The 23,478-nt window shown below is 47.5% G+C and overlaps 2 protein-coding genes across 2 annotated transcripts in view; one reads left to right on the top strand and one right to left on the bottom strand.

Moving 5' to 3' along the window:
* The window catches only part of CCDC146 (coiled-coil domain containing 146), a 1,748,551-nt gene that overhangs the window by 307,765 nt on the left and 1,417,308 nt on the right, over window positions 1-23,478 (top strand). The gene's annotated exons all lie outside the window — the stretch shown is intronic.
* On the bottom strand, window positions 768-22,765 carry FGL2 (fibrinogen like 2). Its single transcript, XM_069628050.1, has 2 exons — window positions 22,050-22,765; window positions 768-2,879 (listed from the first exon to the last, which is right to left on the bottom strand). Exons 1-2 carry the CDS (start codon window positions 22,660-22,662, stop codon window positions 2,173-2,175), a joined length of 1,320 nt encoding a protein of 439 aa, XP_069484151.1. The 5' UTR covers window positions 22,663-22,765; the 3' UTR covers window positions 768-2,172.

Genomic DNA, 23,478 nt, shown 5'->3' with positions numbered 1-23,478 from the left:
ATAGAGTACCAGTGGCTCAGAAAATGCGCCTGTGCGGCCCAATAATGTCGCTCCAGGTCGGGGAGCACGAGCCCCCCTCTCGTTGTCAGCAGTATGAGCGTCGAATAGGCCACCCTTGCCAGTTTATCGGTCCAGATCAGGTCTAGAATTAGACTTTTTTGCTTCCCCAAATAACGCTGTGGGAGCAAGAGTGGTATATTCGTAAACAGGTAGAGGAGTTTTGGAAGCATTACCATCTTTACCAGTGATGCCCTTCCCCAGAGCGTCAACGGCAGCGACTTCCACCTATTCACCTTCTCTTGAAGTGATTTTAGTGTGGTCTTATAGTTGTCCTGGAAGATATCCCGGTGGCTCAAAGACAAGAGTATCCCAAGATATCGCACATAGGAACACTCCCACCTGAAATTATAATCATCCGCAAATTTCCTGGTACAGGGAGTTAAAGGGAAAATTATCGACTTGAAGTGGTTAATTTTCAAGCCTGAGGCCATGCTGAATTTGATTATCTCGTGCCTTATGGGGTTTAGATTTTCAGTGGGGTTTTGGATGAATAGCACCACGTCGTCGTCCTAGAGGGAAATGACAATTTTATGGGGACCTATGGTAAGACCTCTGTGGAGATGTCGTGCACGCAGGCCAGAGGCTAGTGGTTCCATCACCAGTGCAAATATTAGCGCAACACAGGTCATAGTTAATGTACACTGTTTTCTCACAAACATGTGTCAAAGGAATAACTTTTTGAAAATAGTCATGGTACAAATAGAAAGTTAGATGAAATACATTATTTTATTATTCGTAATGTATTTTGGCAGCAAATTAATCTGAAAATATACCATATCTTTCAAAAGAATAAATAACTTAGATTGTTATAGGTTTTCATAACGAGTGTACATCTTACATTTTCAAACGTTATCTTCTTAAAAAAATAATTTCTAGCAAACAGTAAAGCTTTAAATCATGCATATTTTAAACACACTTCATGTCTTTGATCTATTTTAGTCGTATATTTGGTTACGTTCACCATGCATTTCCGCGTTCATGCGACATATAGGTATTGCCTTAAAAAGTACATTACTAGTCATGTTTGCTAAATACCATGAAAATGGAACACCGCTTAAATGCCCTCTGATCCTGTTTTTTTTAGGTGACACACAAAGCCAGTGTTGCATTAAAAAAAATGGTAACAGACCACACTTGTTAACTGCACCAGTGATATGACTGTTCCCCCCCCTCCACAAAATAAACGTCCAACCCACATCTTCGCTGTTTTATCCACTGAGCACGTGGTATGCTGATAGTCCTTTTGTATATTTCTCTCAAAACGTGCATGTTTAGAATAAACAAATGCAAATCTTTCTTGTTGCAGTTGATCACGACGACGTCTTGTTTTTAACTGCTCAAAGATGTTGCAGATTAACGCAGGATTTAAAAATGTTGTAGTTTGTTTAAGGCAATCGTGATTTAGAGTATTACAGTTTAAAGCACACCGCAGAAAACGCAGTGGCCAGCGAAGGCACGTATGCATCTCTGTTCACCAGTAGAACAAGCACACATTACCGAACCGCCCTCCCCAATTTAGTACACATTTTATCAACTTTAGAAACATGACAGGCTGAATGTGTCGGGTTTGAAACCTGCACCCTTGAGGTTACCACTTATCAGCTGCAGGTGTATTGATTCACTAAGGCATTTTATTGGCTTTGAGATGCGACGACAGATGACTCGAGCTCAGAAATCGACACATTCGTTTCTTGTTCCATTTTAAGTCTGTCGTTTGCAAAGCATTTAGGGCCAATGAACCTAAAAACGAAGTTTAATGCAAAGCAGCCTGAAGGCGTTGCCACAATATGTTATGTAATGCCAGCTGTGTTGGCAAAGCTTCAATAATGCCATAAAATATGACTCCTAAAAAGAAAAGATGAAAAGTGTATTCAGTGCAAAAGACCATTTTCAAACCTTTTTCAAATGTTATGGAAGTAAAGTTCACTTCCACAAATGGCTGGTGCAAGGATTTATGCCAGCTCAAGCCAAGTGCCGTGTTTAGTGACCCGTTGTTTTTCATTTTGACTGGGTCCTAGGTGTTTGCAGGAAGACTATGGTAAACCATGTGACCTACGTAGCTGTATAGAATTACTTTTGTGTCGCACTGGTCCTGTTAAAACTGAAAAGAAGTTATGCCACAAAGCTTTTGGGTCTGATCATCATTTTGACAAATTTAAAAGTCTGTCTGAAACCCTGTGGCATCTCCTCGCTCACACCGTGCCAGGTGCCCCAGAAAATGCCATTGCGTACCCCTTTGTAGATTGCATGATAGTACTTGCCATTGAGGTTGGAAGCCATGCAAGCGTCGAACCACCACCCAGAGCTATAGTAGGCGCCACAGTTCCCAGAAGGGTACCGGTCATTGTCCCTGTCTGCAGTGGTGAAAAACTTCTGATCATGATTATACTGTTTGCTGAAATGCAAGGCATCCCCAGCTGTGCCAGAGTAGCCACTAACAGACAGGCGGTACTTAAGAAATTCATTGGCCACATAGAACTGTTCATATTTTGCATACTCCCTGGTGCTGTTGAAATCTTCTAGCTCAATTCTTAACAGCATATCAGCGCTTTTGGTTAAGAGGTGAATTTTATCATTGCCCAACCAGTACTCATTACTTAGGTTTCCAAAGCCAGCTTTATACTCGTTCCAGGTTCTGTTGAAATGTGTGCTACCGTCCTGGCGCCTCTGTATCACAGTCCAGCCTCCTCCCATGGATTCCATGTCGCAGTAAACCTCGAAGGTTTTATTTTTAGGGTCAGGAGTCACCCTGTATATTCCATTCAACCTTTTACCTGACTTGAAGTGATCGGAGCAGTCTGTGTTCAGTAGTTGGAAACCTGCAAAAAAATGCACAAAACGTACAGCGTTAACTTTAAAGATTCACTAACTGAATATTACCAAGGAAATAAGCATTTCAGATCTACAAAATGTAAACATAAAAGGTTTTCATTCTAGCCAACAAAGGGGTCATAACATTAACTTTCATTACCTTCCTGTCACTGGACAAGCGCTGATGAACATCCTACACACAAGTAAAGCCGACTATGAATGTCCACATCATGTGCTCCTTGGTGTCTTGTTTTTGCCAGGTAAGACTGACCTCTGCCCTTTCTCCGTTTTCTTCTTAGCTTGTTCACGTGTTTGTATTTTTATAGTCTATTTGTCCATTAGGGCCTACCTCTCAGGCCCTGATCTACCTTTCATTACTCGGATTGCTTCTAATGTTCCTATAGTTGAGTCTCTCCTTTCTTTTTTGGTTTTGGAGCTGACGACGGAAAAATCAGCTAAAAATGGAGGAGGCAGCAGTTTAACCCCTGCGGCGTCATGCCGCCAAGACCTGGAACCATCCCTTGGGGGTCAAAAGGCGAGGGGCGGAAAGGCGCCAAAGGCCTAATGGCCCAAAAGCCCGCGAAGGGCAGAACAAAAGAAAATGGGCGGGGGCATCAGGATTTAAGCAGGCGGGACCGGGGTGCCAGGCATCTCGCTCCTGCACTGGGACCCGGTCGCCGCCTCGCAGATGGAAGGAATTTCGTTGGACCGGTTGGTGTTGCCGTGGTTCGTGAGGATGTGTTGCTGTGGGCCGTGGCAGAGGTAGAAAGGTTCCGGCGATGGCAGGTTCCAGCGAAGGAGGATCGCCGTAGCAGTAATGAAGCCGTGGCAGGAATGAAGGAGCGTCGGGTAAGGAGCAGGGCGAATAGAGAGCAGGGTGGGACTCTGCCGAAAGTGGGATTCTGCTGCAGGTAGGGCAGGACCAGGATGAAGGGAGGGCTGGTTTCAACAGCTAACAGACGATCCGGTGGCTTGGAAATAATGGGGGATCAGTTTCAGCATGGCAACGGTTGGCACTGGAGGACCGGCGGTGTGCACCATAATGTTATTAAAGTTAACAGTCGGGGCGGGAGCGCGGGAGTGCGCTTTGTGTTAAAGTAAGGACTCGGGGCGCAATGGTAGCGCGGCCAACTCCAGTTCAGAGGGTTGCGTGTTCAATCACGTCGGGCTCATATTTGCTTCGAGGCCAGGTGCGTGAGGAAAACAGGGGAATGTGCAATGACGGTGGGATGTCGCCTTTATGGCTGTGCTTGTTGAGGTGGCGTAGAGGGTAATTTTGCATACAGTTTGGAGCGGTATGGGCGACGGTTGTCAAGAAATGCAAATAGGGGGGACAGGAAAGGCGTGCGATGGGCGTGATTATAAAGGCATGGAGGGATTTTTGGCATCGTACTCTGTCTCCCTTCGCCAAGCGCCTGGTATATTAGCAAATTCATATTCGGGTGCATTTAAATGTGAGGATAAGAGTTGCGGGGATGTTCGAGTTCAGGCGGCCGCCGTATAGCATCAGACCATATCTCTGGTATGAGACCGGTCTAGTGGCACAGCGAGTAGAGCGCTCGCGTTAACATCGGTGCAGATCCTGCTAACGCAGGTTCGAATCTCGGCAGGGACAAAGTCAGCCTTTCATCCTTTTGAGGTCGTCAAATGAGCTCCACACACCGTGGGTAATAATAAGCAACACTTGGATACCCAGAGGCGTAGCGTGATATAAACGCAGAAGTTTTGTCTTCTCCAGACCGCAATTTGGGCCCGTCTCTTGCCACGCGCAGGGAAGGCGGCTGGTAGTTCCCTGAAGTAGTTCCTTGGCAGGCATGGGCAAGGGGTGTGTTAGTACAACCACTGCAGTGATGGGACACTTGTAATTAAGTATGATTCATGAGAATGACTTGGCGCCTGCGCCCATTGGTTATTTAAGGTTAAAGATCCCCTCGTGGGTCGGATAACACACACGGGCAGAGATGCAGGGAGAGGACCCCATGGGCGTTACTATGTCTTGGTTTATACACGCCTGTTTCCCCCAACCGGTGGGGACGCCTAAGCGGTGGTGGGAAGCTCACCAGCGTGGCAAGATGGGGACGGACAACACGCCTCACTAGGGACACCAAGGGGGGTATTGCCAGGAACTGGAATGAGAAGGGGCCATGTGCTTCTTTAGAAGGCGTGCATAGCTTGTGAACTGCGTCGCTCAGTGATCCATCCAATGTGGTGCACAGGCACGACAATTTTATTCGGCATAAGTTTGTGCGTCAGGGGCTTTTGGCGGGGAAGATAGTTCAGTGTGTTGGCCGCCCGCCCGTTTTGGAGGGGAAAGTGCATAAAGTTGCACACGAGAGCGGCGGGGGGGGATTAACACAAATTAAACGGGCTCCCAGCAAAGGAGTGGTCGCAGGGACCTCCAAGTAGCAGGCATGGTTGTCATCGAGCAACCAACCGCCTAGCAAAACTAAACGTTGCAACCACAATAGTATGATAATAAGAAAGGAAACAATTTCGGTCTGTAGTGCGCTTAATGTTGGGTCGAACTGACCAATGGTGGCAAGGGGAGGGTACGATGTGCGAGCGGCTAGTGGGAAGAACATGGAATCTTAAGGTTAATTTAATGTTAAATGGGATAATTGAAGGCACAGGTAGTCTTGGGGGAAAAGGGGGTTATTTAAAGCACTGGTTGTGTGGACACATGTCGCGCACTTTGGGAGACGCGCATGGCCGCAGGGGCGGTTGGAAAGTACGGCCGCCGTTCCATCTATGCATTGATAGGAGAACAAGCGAAGAGAGGGGAACGCATTCAGAGGGGCTTGCGTTCGCTGCCAGGCGGGTTAGTCCGGGGGTGCCACCCCCATCTGTCCCCCAGATTTCAAAGGCCACAATACAGTGGGGCAAAGCGAAACTGGGCCTTGGGGTGGAAACGGTAGGATGGTACAGGGGGTTTTCAACCCATGGATAGGCGGGAACACAGGGGTATGATGCAGACCTGAGATCGTGGCCAAGGAATATCTCACTAGTTTTAGGTCATTACCCGCCGTCCCCTACCACTGCTGGTTTATTGCAGAAGTGGGCAGAAGCTAGACAGGTTGGAAGGGAAGGGCTCTACCAAGTTAGGAGGGCCGGGGTCTGGAGGAAGTGCTACACCTAGGGCGCTGAGGTGGAAGTATGGAACGGCTTCACGGTAATAGTCAGAAGTCCTGTAATTGCCCTGAGTCAATATTAAGCTAGTAGGGACATACACTATATATGGTTAGGGCACGGTAGCGGCCAGCAGTTACAATGGTACAGGAGGGTTCTGGTGGGGGAGTCAGGCCCTGCGCCGCATTTGGCAAGTAAACAATTGATTCAATCTGTAGTGCACATAATTTTGGGTTGAACTGACCTATAGTGGCAAAGGGTGGATACGATGTGCGAACGGCTAGGGGGAAGTACATGGAATATTGCGGTTTGGTGCACGTTGGTCAGAATGGGCTGGTGAATGTGAGCAGGGATTGCAAGGCCCGGGTTGAGAAGCTTTCTGCATTATGAACTGCGGTGCGGGGGCCGAGCTTCCATGGGAGGCCGGCACCGTTTTGGAACTGCATAACAGGGTAACCACCCGCTCTGACACCAGTACGGAACCTGCTCACACAAGTTCGAATCTCGGCAGGGCCAAACCCAGCCTCTCAGTGATAAACAGCAGCGTTCAGATACCTGAGGGTTCATAGCACTGGGTAAGTGCTGAATTATTATCTCGCTTGAAGGGCAAGACGACACGAAGCAGACCAGGTTCGGGCACCAGGTCCGCTCAGTGAAACGGCTGGGTATTAAATATGTTATAAATACCTCAAACATTGCAGATGCCAAATAACCCTACGAACTAGGGAAGGGGCAATGTGGGTAAATTGGTTATGCCAGTTTTGTTAAGTGGGGAACAAGGGAACGTGAGCAGGATTGAAGCATCAGGCGGTTGACACAGGTGCTAATGAGATCGCCAAAGTTAGGAATGGATGGTCAGGGGTCAACATTCATTTCCAAAACTGCATGGGAAAGGGGGGTCTAGTCATCATTTTCATCCGTGGTGCCGGACATGACAAGGGAATGTGGAACCTCCCATTTAAAGTATCGGTGGGCTATATCAAGATCAGAACTCAAGCACCCGTTAAGGAGTAAGGGCCAGGGGAAGTGGGCAAACATAAGGAATATGGAAAGGTAGATCCTTACTTTAAAGTATAGGAAGGGATAAGAGTGAGAGAAGGGGCAAAGGAGGCAAAGTGGTTCTGAAAATCAAGCAAAAGGAATTCAGCTCAACCTCACCTGCCAGGAATGGCGCTCTCCCAACAGGGTAACTCTTGCAAGGGCAGGCAGAGCAAGGTTAAATTGGTTGGGGAGCTTTTGCTGAATAAAAGTGGTGAGGAACCTATCACGGGTGCAGAGTGAGGAGCAAGTGGAAAGGTGGCAGGGGCAGGAGTGTCCCGGAGCAGGCCCACCCTGGTTAAGGTGGAGCAGAGCAGGATGGAAAGGTGGTAGGGGCAGAAGTGTCCCAGAGCTGGCCCACCCTGGTTAAGGTGGAGCTAGATGGAAAGGTGGTAAGGGCGGAAGTGTCCCAGAGCTGGCCCACCCTGGTTAAGGTGGAGCAAGATGGAAAGGTGGTAGGGGCAGAAGTGTCCCAGAACAGGCCCGCCCTGGTTAAGGCGGAGCAAGGGGGAAAGGTGGCAAGGGCAGAGGTGTCCCAGAGCTGACCCACCCTGGTTAAGGTGGAGCAAGATGGAAAGGCGGTAGGGGCAGAAGTGTCCCAGAGCTGGCCCACCCTGGTTAAGGTGGAGCAAGATGGAAAGGTGGTAGGGGCAGAAGTGTCCCAGAGCAGGCCCGCCCTGGTTAAGGCGGAGCAAGGTGGAAAGGTGGCAGGGGCAGAGGTGTCCCAGAGCTGGCCCACCCTGGCTAAGGTGGAGCAAGATGGAAAGGTGGTAGGGGCAGAAGTGCCCCGAGCAGGCATGGCCGGAAGACATCAAAAGTGGGGGAGATGGTCTTCAGGATGTTACAAACGATATCAGGCCCGCAAAATATAAGTTAACCATGCCGTTCCCTCCTTTTGTCATTTCACAGCAGCACTAGGAAGGAGGAAACGTACCGTGTAGGTATTGGGGCGCGCATGCATCTCAAAGGCTAGGGCGAGCTGGACTCGGCGGTGGGAGGCGGCGATGGCCGGCGAGGCAAGAGGGAGTGGCACGGGGTGCCAGGGATGAAGTGGGCGCAGCTAGAGGGGCAGCCATGGAAATTGCTGAGTAGGCGGCAGAAACCAGAGGGTTGGTAATACTCTTGGGAGGGAACGACCTGACCAGCCTGGGGAGGGGTGTCCGGCTGAGGGACATTACGAGATCATTGCAGGAAATAGCAACACAGTTGGGCGAAACTGTAGGGTCGGAAGGGATTCCCCCGGCGCAAGGGAAGGGGGCAGAGAGCCAGGCAGTAGTTGAGAAGGGAAGAAGGAAGCTGAGGGGGGGTGTTGCAAAATTACAAGGGCAGGGGTTCCCGATCAGAATAGGCATGGCTTGAGTGATGGGGAAACACCCGAGTACTTCCTATCGGACGGTGGAAAACTTGTCCACGAACGAAACGGAGCTCTTTTTTCGGGGACATCTCTAGCAAGTTACTGGAAGGGGAGAAGGAGACAGGAAGAAGGGGAGCCACAGTGGGCGAGAACCCACTCAGTGGCGTGGCGGTGTTTGGGCAACCAAGCACAAATGATAGACTCCGGACGAGCCAGAAGGAAACGGAATGGGTCTTCGCTCTTCCGGACCAGCGCCTCTTGGGGGCCTAAACGGCGGGGGCGTCTGGTAGGGACAAATAAGGCTCAGCTTCCCCCAAAAAACAAACGGCGCTCTCCCCACCCACGGACACCTGCACGGGCAGGATTGGAACAGGTACAATGGGTCGGGGGAGTTGGGGGCCTACTATACCAAGTATAGGGGGAAGCAAAGGAAATCCGGCAAGCAAGCGCCACACGGACAGAATGAAGTTCACAAATGTGTACAAATAATTCTGTTGTCATGGAAATAAAACTGCGGCCAAGATTGCCATTTGAAATTCTGTGTCATGCCAATTTGTGGGGATAAGGAGTAATGCATTGGGGTGCATGCGCAAAGAATAATTGGCAGTAAAGGCAAATGTACGGCTGCAGGGGTTATGGAGCTGACGACGGAAAAATCAGCTAAAAATGGAGGAGGCAGCAGTTTAACCCCTGCGGTGTCATGCCGCCAAGACCTGGAACCATCCCTTGGGGGTCAAAAGGCGAGGGGCGGAAAGGCGCCAAAGGCCTAATGGCCCAAAAGCCCGCGAAGGGCAGAACAAAAGAAAATGGGCGGGGGCATCAGGATTTAAGCAGGCGGGACCGGGGTGCCAGGCATCTCGCTCCTGCACTGGGACCCGGTCGCCGCCTCGCAGATGGAAGGAATTTCGTTTTCCACCCACCCACCCACGAAATACAAGCAAAAGAGCAGGAGACCTGGGGTGTTGCTGTCGCAGGACACCCAGGCCAGGATGTGACAAGTTGGCGGTGTTTGGGCAACCAAGCACAAATGATAGACTCCGGACGAGCCAGAAGGAAACGGAATGGGTCTTCGCTCTTCCGGACCAGCGCCTCTTGGGGGCCTAAACGGCGGGGGCGTCTGGTAGGGACAAATAAGGCTCAGCTTCCCCCAAAAAACAAACGGCGCTCTCCCCACCCACGGACACCTGCACGGGCAGGATTGGAACAGGTACAATGGGTCGGGGGAGTTGGGGGCCTACTATACCAAGTATAGGGGGAAGCAAAGGAAATCCGGCAAGCAAGCGCCACACGGACAGAATGAAGTTCACAAATGTGTACAAATAATTCTGTTGTCATGGAAATAAAACTGCGGCCAAGATTGCCATTTGAAATTCTGTGTCATGCCAATTTGTGGGGATAAGGAGTAATGCATTGGGGTGCATGCGCAAAGAATAATTGGCAGTAAAGGCAAATGTACGGCTGCAGGGGTTATGCCGCTTGATGTTGTAAGCCACCATAGCGCTAAAACGTGAGAGAGTAAGTAGAATGGGGAGTTTAGGTGCATTGTATGGCGTTGGAATGGCAACTTGCCGACGCTTGGCAATGAAATCGCCATAACACCAGCTGGGCCCTGTTTTTTTTCATTTGCTTGGCCTTGTTTTTTATTCATGTGCTTCCGTCATTCCTGCTTTAATGAGTGCGCCAAACGCGAGCAGCGGAGTGATCTTTCAACAGCCATCTTGTTTGCCTGTTACTGTTGGAGCGACATTGTTCGTCGGCACGGTGCACAGCATTTGCCTTACTAAAGGGGAGCTGAGCGTGGTGGGCGAAGTGGGAGCGAATGCACGCTGCTGTGATTAGAGCAGCAGGTTCGTGGCGTGTCTAAATTTACTGTCTGGCCCCCAGGGAAGGTAGTTGTGGGGGGTGGGGGCGATGTCTGGCGAGTTGTGCCCCGGTATGCACACTCACTAGTTTTGAAGTCTGTACTGAATATAAACGCTCACACTGTTTTCATCCTAGTGTGCTTGTGGAGAAAGTCTGCAGGAAGTGGTAATTTCGCAGTTACCCTCTTCCTTAAATAATATGCCAATTTTTTTAATTAAAATGGAAATATATGACCTGAAAATGGATCCATTCCATCCAAGTTTCGAAATAATCTCAGTAACTCATGTCTCATGTTTATGAATCAAAGGAAATTCGGATGGATCATCGATAATTGGCCAACAAGATTTAGGAGGCTCAGGCATATAAATACATCGTTTTGGAACGTGGCTATGGCAGCCACTGAGGGTTTTTGCCCCCGGTTTTTGTTTTGCATATGTACAGCATCCTGTGTTGCAATTGGCTGGCATGAGGCATTCAGTGCTGACTAAAATCAGGCCACACCTTTTTTAATCTGGCTCTTTCCCTCGGATTAGGAAAGCGTTCACGTCCCCCTCGTGGTCCATTTCACTTGGATCCCTGCTGATGTTATTGAAGCAAAGATGCAGCAGCGCGTTTAACTCCCCCACCCAACCCCCAACCCCAGGAAGCTGCCTGCAAATGCGGCCAACCTCAGCTGGGTTCCTTTTAGTATAGTGTTCATTATCGCTGTTGTTGCGTGGTCTCTCAGGACGTTTGCAGCTTTTAAAAAGTGTGTGCCGTGAATTTGTGTCTTCACAACTCACACGGGCTCAAATAACTTGACGTTTTCCATTTATTGTATTCAATGAAATGGGCGTTAGTCGCATTGTGTTTAATACATTAAGCAACTATAAAGGGGCAACATTCAGGGAAAATGTGGGTGTCTGTCCCTAAAAAGTAAAATCAAATGTCTTAAATCATTGGTAGCTCTTTACTGAGGACTTAGAGGCAGGCAATATATCTTTTAACTTGGAAATCACAGTTCATTCTTACGGAGGAAGACATTAATACAATTCATTATGGTAATCCGTCGATGCTGCATGCGGGGTACAATATGTTAAATTACACAGCAGCTTCAGCCCGAGTGGATTCATAATATTGGTTTTACTATAGAATACTGCCTTGCAATTGTCATGGTTAATGGTGGTCAAAAAGTTTTAACTACTGTCACGTTTAGACTGCAACAAACTACTTGGAATACCAGAGTGGGCCACAATCCAAATGGTTTATAGTGATGGCATCGAATGCAAAAGCATCGAATGCGCATTTTTTTCTCCATTTTTTTAATGGGGGGTCCCCCCAACCCCTGTTTTTTTACCCCTTAAAACCCATTTTAATAAAAAAAACTTTACCTACCAAAAATGCATTTTTTTGAGGCTTTTGCATTCGATGCATTGTATTCAATGGAATCACCGGATACCATTCCAAATGCCAGTTTGTTACTTTTCATGGTAAACTCTATTTGCTACAGTGTTTCTTTTTTCTTTTTTGGTACTACATTTGTTGCAAATACAGATTTGAAAAGGCGGAATTGGTTGCCAACATTGGTCAAAACGACTATATACACAATTAACTCTCCACACTGCCCCCCTTTGGCCAAAGAAACTGGCTCACATCGGCAGTTTGGGCCAGTACTTCGTGCATTGCTTTATTGCCATATGGTGCACTCCAAACCTGAAGACTTTTTAAACTTGCTTTGCACTTCATAGTGAAAATAATCAGTTGTTGTTTGTAAAAAGCAACTCGGGCGCCTAGCTTTCCATTTCCCAGCTAAAGTTATTTTATATTGGGCTATTGCTCTATTCTCTGTCCTTCTCATTCTCTTGCACTTCCGCGCCCCTTATTGCATCCTTCTTTAAAACTTTGCACCCTCCTCCTTACACCCTGGTAACTTTTGGCATTGATATGATAGCATATGGCATTTATATCGCGCCTATACACAAGTGTTTCAAGGCGCGACGAGGCAAGGGAGGGAGAACAGAGGGAAGACAGAGACAACAATCTTACTAAGCCAGGTGACATTGAGGTCGCGCAAGTGCAGGGAAGGGGGAAAGGGAAAGTGCGGAGGGCGAATAAGATAGATACATAGGATCATCGGTAATAAATAAATAGAAGAAATAAAACAATAGGTAAAGCGCGGTCAGCTTGTGGCAAGTGCAGGGCTAAGTGCAGACATCAAGTGTCAAGAGCTGGTGGGGGCTGTAGGGATAAGGAAACAGCCTCAAGTGCAGGGGTTGCCCGGGAGGCAGTGCAGGTGTGCAGCTGGCGGGGGAGGGGACCTGGGCCTGAGATCAGAGGGTAGCCAAGTGACCAGTGCAGTTTCAGTCAGGAGTTCACCAGAGGAGAGAAGGAGAGAAAGAGAGAAAGCAGAAGCAAAGAGGAACGTCTTGAGGTGCTTCCGGAACCGGAGATGGTTCTCAAGTTTCAGGGAGGCCCCAGCCGAAGAAAGAGATCTCACACCAACTCGTTGCTTGGAGAAGCGACTGACCCTGAGGGAGTTGGAGGCGGATGAGCGAAGAGCTTGAGAGGGGAGATATTTAGGAAGAGAGAAATGAAGGTATTGAGGCCCCAGGCCCTAGAAGGCCTTGTGGACAATGCAGAGGGTTTTGAACTTAATCCTCGAAGCCACTGGGAGCCACTGCAGAGATTTCAGTGCTGGAGAGATACAATCCCTGGGCTCGAGGCCAAGGACAAGTCTCGCAGTCCTGTTCTGGGTGAGTTGCAGAGGGCGGAGAGTAGAAGCAGGCAGATTTAGAAAGAGGCTGTTGCAGTTGTCCAGCCTAGAGAGAACCAGAGCTCTGGAGACAGTGAGCTTCTGGGGGAAGGAGAGGAAAGGAAGAATACCTCTGAGGAGGTGCAGCTGGTAGTGTGAGTTCTTAAGAGACGTCAGATGTGAGGAGAGAAGGAGAGTGTGGAGTCGAAGATGACTCTAGGTTTTTAGCCTCACAGGTGGTAGAACGAAGAGGGCCAAGAGAGGCCGGTCAGAGAGCGATAGGAACAGAGGGTGCAGGTGTGCCGATGAGGAGAATCTCAGTCTTACCTGCATTAAGGCAGAGATCATTGGCGGCATACCACTCCTGGATAGCGGACACAGTCCGAGATGAGAGAAGGCGAAGAGGTGGCGGAAGGGAGCCTGAAAATGAGCTGAGTGTCATTGGCATAGCACTGTAAGTTGGGGCAGAGAGCGGCAATGCAGTGGGCAAGAAGTGCCAGTTATTGGGTGAACAGCCAGGGAAAGAGGTTAGACTCCTGGGGAACACCACAGGTAGAGATAGAGGAGAGGAAGGACTCAAGTTGGACATGGGAGGGTCGATGGGCGAGAAAAGAGGTCAGCCAAGCCAGGGCCTGATCAGTGATACCCAGTTTAACATGGAGGCTGTTGAGCAGGATGTCATGGTTGACGGTGTCAAAGACAGAAGGGAGATCAAGTAAAATGAGGACACTGGGTATTAAAGTCAAGGTTTGACAGCAGGTCTTCATAGGTGTTCAGGAGAGCAGTTTCCGTGCTCCTGGCAGCTCTGAAGCCAGACTGATGGTCATGGAGACAACCAACCGATTCAGTGTGAAGATTAAGCTGGGAGATGGACAGCTTTTCCAGGACATTGCCCAGGAAAGCAGTGATGGAGATTGGGTGGTAGTTAGCAGGGCAGGAGGGGTCAGCTGAGGGTTTCTTAAGAAGAGGGTGCACAAGGGAGTCCTTCAGGGGGGAAGGGAAGACTCCAGTGGCGAAGGAGTGGTTGCAGAAGTCAGCCAAAGCAGGAACCAGGGTGTCAATGTGGTCGTTGATGGTTTTAGAGGAACAGGGGTGAACTTGTTTTGAAGAGACTTTCATAGATCAGACTTGTCTAGAAACCTCATCTGGTTTGCCAGTGCTTGTTTAAAGTACTTTCTCTCCCAGGTGTCAGTAGCCTGGCTTGAGGTTACAGAGTACATGCCCTAGATTGCTGCTACTTAAGTTGTTTGGGTTCTTACTGTGCTACACCATTAGCTCACACACCTCCTGAAGAGTACAGCCTGCTCTCGGCATGCTTTTTCATAAAAGCCAAAGCAGGCATCGCATGTTGGTCGGGCTGGGTCGATTTCACCTTTGATTGGGGTCACTGCTGATTTGGTGGTCGTGTGGGGCTAAGTAGGCGCTGTAACAGCTACTCATCTCTGTACACGTATAGAACAGTAGACATGTTGTCATGTCCACCTTTATGATCACACATGGGTTTCTTGCTGATTGAAACTGATAACTGCAAGGCCATCTCTTATTTTAAGAAACAAATGAGGGACTCGCTCGTTCTTGCTCCAAGTACTGAATGAAAGGCTAGAAATTCTGGCTCATGAGAATCGGCCTGCCAGATGAATATTTTGCAGTCGTGGAGGACAGGACAGATCAGCTGAAGAATGTCTGCTGCGGCTGAATGTGACAGAGAACCACTTTGTCAGTGACTTAAGTGGGCCGGGATAGAACCGGGGACCTGCTAGGTCTCACTCAGATTAGCCCCAACAATGCCGAACCATCAGGCAGCCCATTTAACTGAGTAGCACTGCACGGTTGAAGGGCTGCCTGCAGGTGTCAGCACTTAAGATTAGATAAAAGAAAAGGCATTGCCCAGTCGTTTTTTTAATCCGAAGTGCTGACACAGGCAGTCAGCCGTTTAGCCATGCACCGTTGCTCGGTTAAACCGGTTCCTGTTGCGTGTTGGGTCTTTACACAGGAAAAAAAAGGAGGGGCTGGGCAACACAGCTCCCCCTTCTGTTTCTGGGTTAAGAGCTGACACACAGTGGGCGTCCCTTTCACTCAAGGAGCAGAGTGGTTAAAGGATTGCCTGCGGGCGTCGACCCCACAGGCAAACCTTTAACCATGTGGCTCCTGGTATGAAAGGGCCACCTTGAGGGTGTTGTAGGCACAGAAGTAGAGCTGGGGCGCACTGGTGTTACACCTTTGGTGCACCCAGTCTCTCCCTTTTGTTTTTTCATCACAGGCTCCGAGCCTGTGATTTGGTAAAAAAAGGAGGGGTGGGGTGCGCTAAAGCAAATAATGCCAGTGTGCCCAGCTCTCCTGCTTTTAATAGCCCTCCCCCTTTGAAACAAGGGGGGACTTGCATTAAGGGGCGTGGCCTAAGTACACCTGCACTGCTTTACGGTAAGACTGTACCAGACTTGCAACTCAATGACACCCTGCTGGATTGTAATTTTTTATTTGTAAAGCAGTTATACACAAGTGAAGTGCTTCAAACCGCTTCAAGGCGGGAAGGGGATATCGTAGTCATTCTTGTGCCTGAAGATTCGGAATGATCTAACAGCAACAACTAGCATGGGGGGGGGACATACAAGACAAAAGGTTGGTCAACAATGCGCCCATGCATGCACCCACAGCCAGCTAGGGAGGGGAGATAGAGGAGGACATCACAGACAAACATGCTAAGCCTCGTACATTTAAGGTCGTGCAAGTGCGCAGACAGAAATGCGAGGGAAGGGGTGGGGAAAAGTGCACCCACTCCAGCAGGGGCCAGGATTAAGTGCAGGGTGGGTGCCACTCTCATGGAACTTATTCCGAGTGCAGTAGTGCAAGGCAGAATGTGTAGGCTTGGCGGGGGAGCCTGGGACCTGTGAGGCTCTGAAGGTGCACCAGGCAACCAGTCAGCTGACTGAACAGGTTAGGAATGAGAACGAAGGAGGGAAGCAGGAACGAAGAGGAAGGAGGTTAGCAAGGGAGAGGGAGGGAGAGAGAGGAAGAGAATAGTAATGTCTTGAGGAGTTTCCGGAACGTAAGGAGGTCCGGTTCAAGATGGTGAGAGTCAGGTAGGCTGTTCCAGAGGGAGCCACCTGCAGACGATAAGGCTCTACCCCCAAATCTCTGTTTGGAAAAACAGCTCACCCGCAGAGAGTTGGAGGAGGCCGAGTGGAGCGCCCTGGAAGGAGAGTATTTAGGAAGAGAGCATTGTAGAAAATAGGGGCCCCCTTCCCAGAAAGCCTTGTGGACTAGGCAGAGGTATTGGAACTAGGCAGAGGTATTGGAACTTGATCCTTTCAGCCACGAGGAGCAAGTGGAAAGATTTCAGCGCTGGAGAGATGTGGTCCCTGGGCCAAGGATAAGTCTTGCGGTTCTGTGCTGAGTAAGTTGAAAAGGTCGAAGAGTAGAGGTAGGAAGATGGAGAAAGAGACTGTTGCACTTGTTCAGTCTGGAGGCTCTGGAGAGAATGAGCCTCCAGATGAATCTGAACCGGTTGAATCTGAATCTCATACCCAACTATAAATAAAGTATGAAAAATGTTCTCTAAAATTTTGGGTAACATTTATTTTGTGGATCTTTTTTTCTCTCTTAGATAACTGTGTTTCTGGCCGTCTGCACCAGCATTGGGGGCATGTATCCTTCTGCCACAGGGCAGTAATCTAACTTGCGAAATGTGACGTTAAAAGATCCTAACTGGCACGGTGCCATCTTGCCTTGCTCTCAGCTAGGTGCCAAAATATATACTGGATAAATTGACAACAGAACTATGCAACACCTCCATCCCTAGTGTTAGGTGGTAGGAGAAGGCACATTTGCATGATCGAAATGAATGCAACTGAGATGAGCCACTTCTCAGTGCCATGATTTTATTTGTATAGGTGAAAGCGAGTTTTCACATTTTCACATTATCTTTATGTATTTTAGCTTTTTTATATAGCTGTCACATTGCTGCTTTTGACTGCTGGAGGTGGTGAGTGGAAGAGGGCTGTAGAAGTTGGAAGGGGGATCAAGGAATGTTAAGTTGCGTGTGGAACCGTGGTGTCAGTGCATGAGCTGGGACAGAACAGTCTTTGCTGCCCTCCTACACTCTGGATGGTTCGAGGCATGTGTGGTGAAGTGCGTTTTAGGGGCAAGAGAATTGTTCGATAAGTGATTTACTTTGAAATTGTTTGTAGTTTGGTCAACGGATAGTGGGAAGATTTTGGAAAGATGAACTTTGGTGTCTGGTTAAAAAATGTAAGTTCCTTCGGTCTGCTGTAGATTAGCAGTGTAGAGTGTGCTTCTCAAGAGGACAGATTCTAATCTCTACGGCAAATATTGTTACTCAAACTGTGTCAGTCTTTTGTGAATTGGCCCAATGAGGCCACATAGAAATAATTCAAAAAGGCCTGGAAAAGTTGAAGATCAGGTGCTCTTTACTCATGTGTAAATCACACGTCAAGCGCGCGTGTGCGTGTGCGCGCGAACCGAAATAAACTATAGAACACGAGCTAAAAGCAGCTCCTGGGTTTACCAGTCTCAGCTTGTAACTAGAGCTGCTGATTAGCTGGTACATAGGAAGTCGCAAAAACAACTTCCACCTGGGATACGCATAATAACCTTTTGGGCCTAACTCACAGCGTTTATAATGGCAAAAGCCCATTGGAAAACGCTCTGTGAATAAGGGCCTTTGTATGTTATACATGACTCCTCATATTTTAAATGTCTTTATGCGTGTATGCTAAGACACCCTTTGTACACATTGCCAAACACGGAGTTAACGTCACATAGGTGTATGGTACCATGGTTGCCTGTGAAGTCAAAAGTAGCTCCCTTTTTCTGTTGGTGTCGAGCAAACCCAACTCTTCTGTGCTAGATACAGGAGCTAAAGAGCTCACGTCGCTGGGAAATGTGGAATCGTATATGTGTTAGAAGTGTAACAGCTTTCATTACATTACGTTGTGTGTTGCACCTTTAGATGGTCACCGCGTGCAATCTTAGTTGTGGTGGATGTTATAAGGCAGGGACTCTGACGTTTTTAGGAATTTTCTTTGACATGTATTACAGGTGACTACAGTTCTCCCTCTTGAGCAGGAAGCATAGGGGACCATTGCACTAGGACTGTGTGCCCATAAAGGTGCTGCAGGAAAAAGAAAGGGGCCTTCTGTCTGCATTTCCCAAACTTGGCCGCGTGATGAGGAAAGGATGGACAATGCAACGCATGTCATCGTTTCCTCTTTCGAAAGAACCTGGCCGCAGGAAAGAATGCATTTGCTTATGGGTGTTCCCAGAAGATGACAGCCAAAAGCAGCGCGTGCTTGAACAAGACAGATAGTCCTCTGCACTCGGGTTCTCACAGGAAATAGTAGAAATGCCACCTATTGTTAGAGGTACATGAGACACGGCAATGGTAAACATTAGTAATGGTGCTGATATGCCTGAGCGGAAGTACCAGTTGTGACAAGTGAAAGGCATTCTAAATAATCTAAATGATTTAACTGAGCTATGATGCTCTTTCTTTGTAGTGCAGGCTTCCAATGCGTCATAAATGTGAGCCTTCCTTGCCAAACGGCAGTGCTACCGTGGGAAGGTTTATGGGCCTCCAGCTGGAAGGCCCTGGGCCTCCTGGAACATGGCCAACGTTTACCAATAAAACGCCTTCTTATGCGGGATTTCTTCCCAAGTATGTTGAGCTTAATTTTGCTTTATGACCTTCTCGTCGGATATTATACTCCATACACCAGTTGCTCCCTGGCTCAACCAGCTGTCAAATCCACGCTGTCATTGTCTTATGAATCCAATATCCCTTGGGTGGCAAAACCGAGAAGTCTGGTCACCCTATACTGGGACAACCTTTTTCCAATGCAGGTCTTTACTTGTACACATTTAGGATATCTGGTCCTTAAGTACGTGTTTTATTTTTCAGTTAATCAACACTGCAACTCCCAGAATCCATTGCTTTGATAGATGAAAGCCCATCACTGGAAAAGGGATGCACCAAGGGACATGGGTGTCACATGCTCACCCAAGTTACATGGTGTTCGAGGAAGCAACCAAAGCTGGCCCTAGGGCAAATCAATGTTTGTCTGCCATTTAGAAGGCTGTCAAGGCTAGCATGTTGCCCCTATAAGCACCGACCAAGTGTATCCGTGTGCATGAGAGAAGGTAGCCTAAATGACTCCATGGATGCTGGTGCCTGCTCACTGAACAGCCCCCTCACAATAGCGCTCATCCTTGTCAAAGCTGTAAATGGGATCCTTTGACAAGAAAATGCTGGTCAGCCTGAACTTTGCAGAGAGTTGCCAACTGTGCTCATGTCATGAGGAGACCCTTTATCCAGCTCTGGTGTTTTGCTGGTGTTTTAGCTAACGGCACAGTGTATGCTGGAAGTTGAGGGCCACACTAACCTAAAAAGTTAAACGATAAGCCCCAGTATCAAAAGTGCTGTTGCAGTATATTTATATATGTATGGGATTTTAAAAAGCGTGCATCTAGCTGGTAAGCAATGAGGCCCTCTACATAGGGGTCACACCCAGTGGGATTACATACAGGATTGAGGGGTAGAAGAGGTATTGGAGATGGGTAGGGAGAGGGGGCGCTCCACATTTGGAGAAGTAGGGTTGAGGGGAGTGATAGCCATTGGCAAAATGTTCTTTGAAGACTAGGGGGTCTTAAAGTCCTTCCCAGAGTGTAGACATGCCAAAACTATTAAAGGTGCCTCTAGTGACACGCAGCCAGTTTGCAGCTGTATTTGCCATGAAAATCTAATGACGAGATAAATAATGCTTTTTAAATTCTGGTCCTTTTGATTGACACATGTGGGTCAGACATTGCAAGTAAGCATCTAGGAGAGGCTATGCATTTCATGAGTTTGGAAGAGTGTATTTTTATTTTCAAATGTTCTTTTTTTAATTTCATCTTCAATTCGAAGTGCTATGAAATTAGGACTGTCTCGGAGAGAGAAAAGCAAGACGCACTGAAAGTGATCCTAATGAACCATGCACCTCCAGCTGTTTATTTACCCAACTTTCAATTTCTCTGCTTTCACTCCGATTCCCTGGTGCCTAAGATATACCAGAATGCTGGATTTATGTCCTGCAATGTTTCGTTCAAAATAGGGCTGGGAAAAGTAGAGAAAGAAGTTTCCCATGTTCTGCTAAATGTGACGCTTTGTCATTTATTGGTGATCTTGGACTGGTGCTTGGGTGTTTATGAACATTTCCTTCTTTCGTTGTTGCCTTCCACTTTCCACCTCCCCATTCCTTCTCTCTCCTCACTTTGTTAGGTTTGTGTACAGGAGAACGTTTATTTTTCATATGATGAGAAGAGATGTGAGTGACCTACTAGCAAAAATGCTTATTATTGAAACCTCGGTTTTAATTCCAACCCTTGCCCCCAAACAATTTTGTGGTTCTGGGCAAATCACTTTCTCTCACTGTTCGTAAAATTGAAAATATATCATATCTGAACCGGCCCCCACTGTTCCCAATATTGTATTGCGTGCATCACCTTGTTTGTGATTTAACTGAGCTATGATGCTGCAATATAGGCTCTCTGAGTCTCTTTGGACAATGTGTGTGCTGCAGCAAATAGATCAATAAAATAAGTAAATAAAAAACATAAGGAGACAAAGAAAAGAAAGCATGGGCAAGGCATCCGTTTTTGCCTTTTCTGTAGGCAAGGGATAGGCATTTCCCAGGCACTTCCACAATGGCACTATCTGGCCATGAATCAGCAACAGCTGGAAGGAAAATAGTCTGAGTACCTGGGCGTACAATCTAAGTGCCTCAGACATATCTATTTAATACCTGAACACAAGCCAAAACTGTTGGCTTTGCCAATGCCTATTTTTAACAGAATGGTGGCTATGAGGACACATATAAATCTTATAAATAAAGTGGCAGATGGCACACTTAAGACGTGTTATTACCCTGGCATGCATTTACAGCTGATATTAAGCCATTAAATCTCAGAAGGCTGCCTTGAAATAACACTGGCAGACCGTTGACAAAACAAAGTCTATGGTGTGTTTTGGGCTGGTAGGGGCAGCTACTGGATGTGAACAGCCATGGGGACTAGTGTGGTTAGGGGCGGTCAGTGGGAAAATAAGCTAATAACACCAACAGGCTGTGTCTCATACTAATGTAATTAGTATGTGCTCTTTGGGAGCAGCACATTTGCTCTGTTGAGTTCCACTTAAAATAAGCTAAAATGCATGTTTTCTTGCCTTCTCTACTAAATTGGGGAATTCCGCTGTGTTACAGTTAGATGAGCCATTATGCTTTAAATGTCTTCTAGATGTGTCCTAATACCTCTTTGTATATATTCCCAAATGCATTGTACCAGTTGTCCTAGAGACCCAAAAGTAGTTAGTTATTTCAAACCCTTTCATGATTACTTTTTTAAATGAGCTAGGGTGTATCGGACGCTATCATAGTGGGTGCCTCAATGCTCTGGCAGCCACTGGGCATCACTGGATTGCGAACAACATGCTTATATCAGAAATACCATCGGTAAGAGCATTCTGATTGGGCAATCGGTCAAGTGCATGTTCTGACTTGGGGCCTGATTCACAGAGTGTTTTCCAATGGGATTGCGCCATCATAAAACACTTGTGTGTGTTGTTTCAGGGCTGTCTGGTTGTCCATCTCAGCCTCAACATGTATGTGCATATTATATCTGTGAAACCTAAAACGTGAAAAGATATGCGCCGACAACCTTCATGTGTATCTTTTATCACGTGCATAGTCATGAAGCAGCTGCCCATTAAATTACCTCAAATTGATAACCTCTAAACGTCTGTTGTTTATCGGAGTGCCATCTATGTCATTAGGAGTGTATTTTGTTTTAGTAATAAAATAGGGGTGGTATCTTTTTTGTTTTTTGCATAGTGAATTGCAATACCTACACAACATGACACATTTGAATACCTTTCTCTATTCATATCCATATGCAATGACTGCCAATGTTGGTAGGCATTGGTAATTCTCCTTCGGTGTCTCCTAAGGAATAGTATTAAGACTCGGCAACATTGCTACATTTCGCCTTCGCGGTTAGAGCGTCTCTGCTACTTACTGAGGTTGGCTTCCAGGGCGGGGCAGTTGGAGGCGCACCTGTTGTCCAGGCTGGCCAGCACGTAGGTCAGGTTCTCCACTTTGCTGTCCACGTAGCTCTCGAGGCTGTTGACGCTGACGGGGCTCAGCCGCTCGAGCCGCTCGTGCAGCGCGCTGATCTGGCTGCGCGCGTTCTTTAGGCTGGCCGACATCTTGTCGAATTTTGTCTGCAGCTCCTGTATTTTGTTGTCGGCGGCGTGGCTGCTGTCCGTGGGACCCTCTGCGTCGGGCACCTGCAGCTCGTTGTTCTTTCTGTCCTGGTTATCGTCTGCCTGCAGCTTGCGGTCCTGGCAAGATTTCTTCATTTTGTTCACCGTTTCCTTCAGACTCTGCACCTCTTTGAGGGTCTTTTCGAGGAGACCGAATTGTTTGGGTAACTGTATGGCCATGGGGGGCAGCGTCACTTGATAGGGGCACTCGTCGCCTTCGCATTTCCCGCCGCTCCTCAGCTTTAGGGCGCATGTATTTGTCGATTTCTCTGCCGTTGTGTCTTCTGTCCTTTCATCCGCAGCAGCACCACTTAGAAAAGAGACCAAAACACTCGTAAACACAACCGCGCAACTTGACGTCTTCATCTTTGCAGAAATAGTAACTGGATGGGGAAGTGTGCCAAAACGAACAGCTTTTATAGAAGCCACAGGCTGCGCAGTTGCAGAAATCCTCCCCTGTTCTCAGAAGTGGGTGGGAGTTTTTCATCACTGCAGGTTTCGCGGAAAGGAAGAGTGGCGAGCTGCGTCACATGTGTGACGCCGTTCAAAACACCGTCTTAAACTCTAACACTTCTTTGAAAACAGTACACACCTTCTTATTTTTTAATGTGTGCTTTTCACCTGGCAACCTTTTTTGTCACATGCATTTACAATCATGGTTTGTAAATGGGCATTCATAGAGCTGGACAACTTCCATCCCTGGATGAGCTCGCTCTCTCTCTCCCCTCGTCCGGTTTCAATTACCTCTCATCAATGATTTATATTTCATTCATTAGTTATGTTCCTCAATAACAATCCACCATTCTTGATATAATTTATCAGATATGTATGTTTATTCCTGGCCAATCAGTGTTCCAAAATTATTGCCAATGCATTTCGGACCTCCGTCCATCATCAGGGCTATCAACACTATTATATATAAAATAATATGCAAATCAGTGACATTCCCATCATTATAATTTGTTCCCAATTTTTCACCATTGAGTGAATTTCGTAAAGAAAATTATTAAAGAAAATTATATTGCACATACCGGGTTTGGTTGTGCTCCGTCATGGCTTTCAAACAATATAACAAATACAAAAAAAATACAAAAACATCCATTATAGATCATTTTTAAGCATAATCTTTTTATGTGAATACATAGTATTCCAATAGGTTTCTACCTGTTTGGCTTTTTGACC

The sequence above is a fragment of the Ambystoma mexicanum genome, chromosome 12, assembly GCF_040938575.1.
Source record: "Ambystoma mexicanum isolate Mex_15411 chromosome 12, UKY_AmexF1_1, whole genome shotgun sequence".
NCBI classification, from domain to species: Eukaryota; Metazoa; Chordata; class Amphibia; order Caudata; family Ambystomatidae; genus Ambystoma; species Ambystoma mexicanum.
This window is presented reverse-complemented; position numbering and strand designations above follow the sequence as displayed.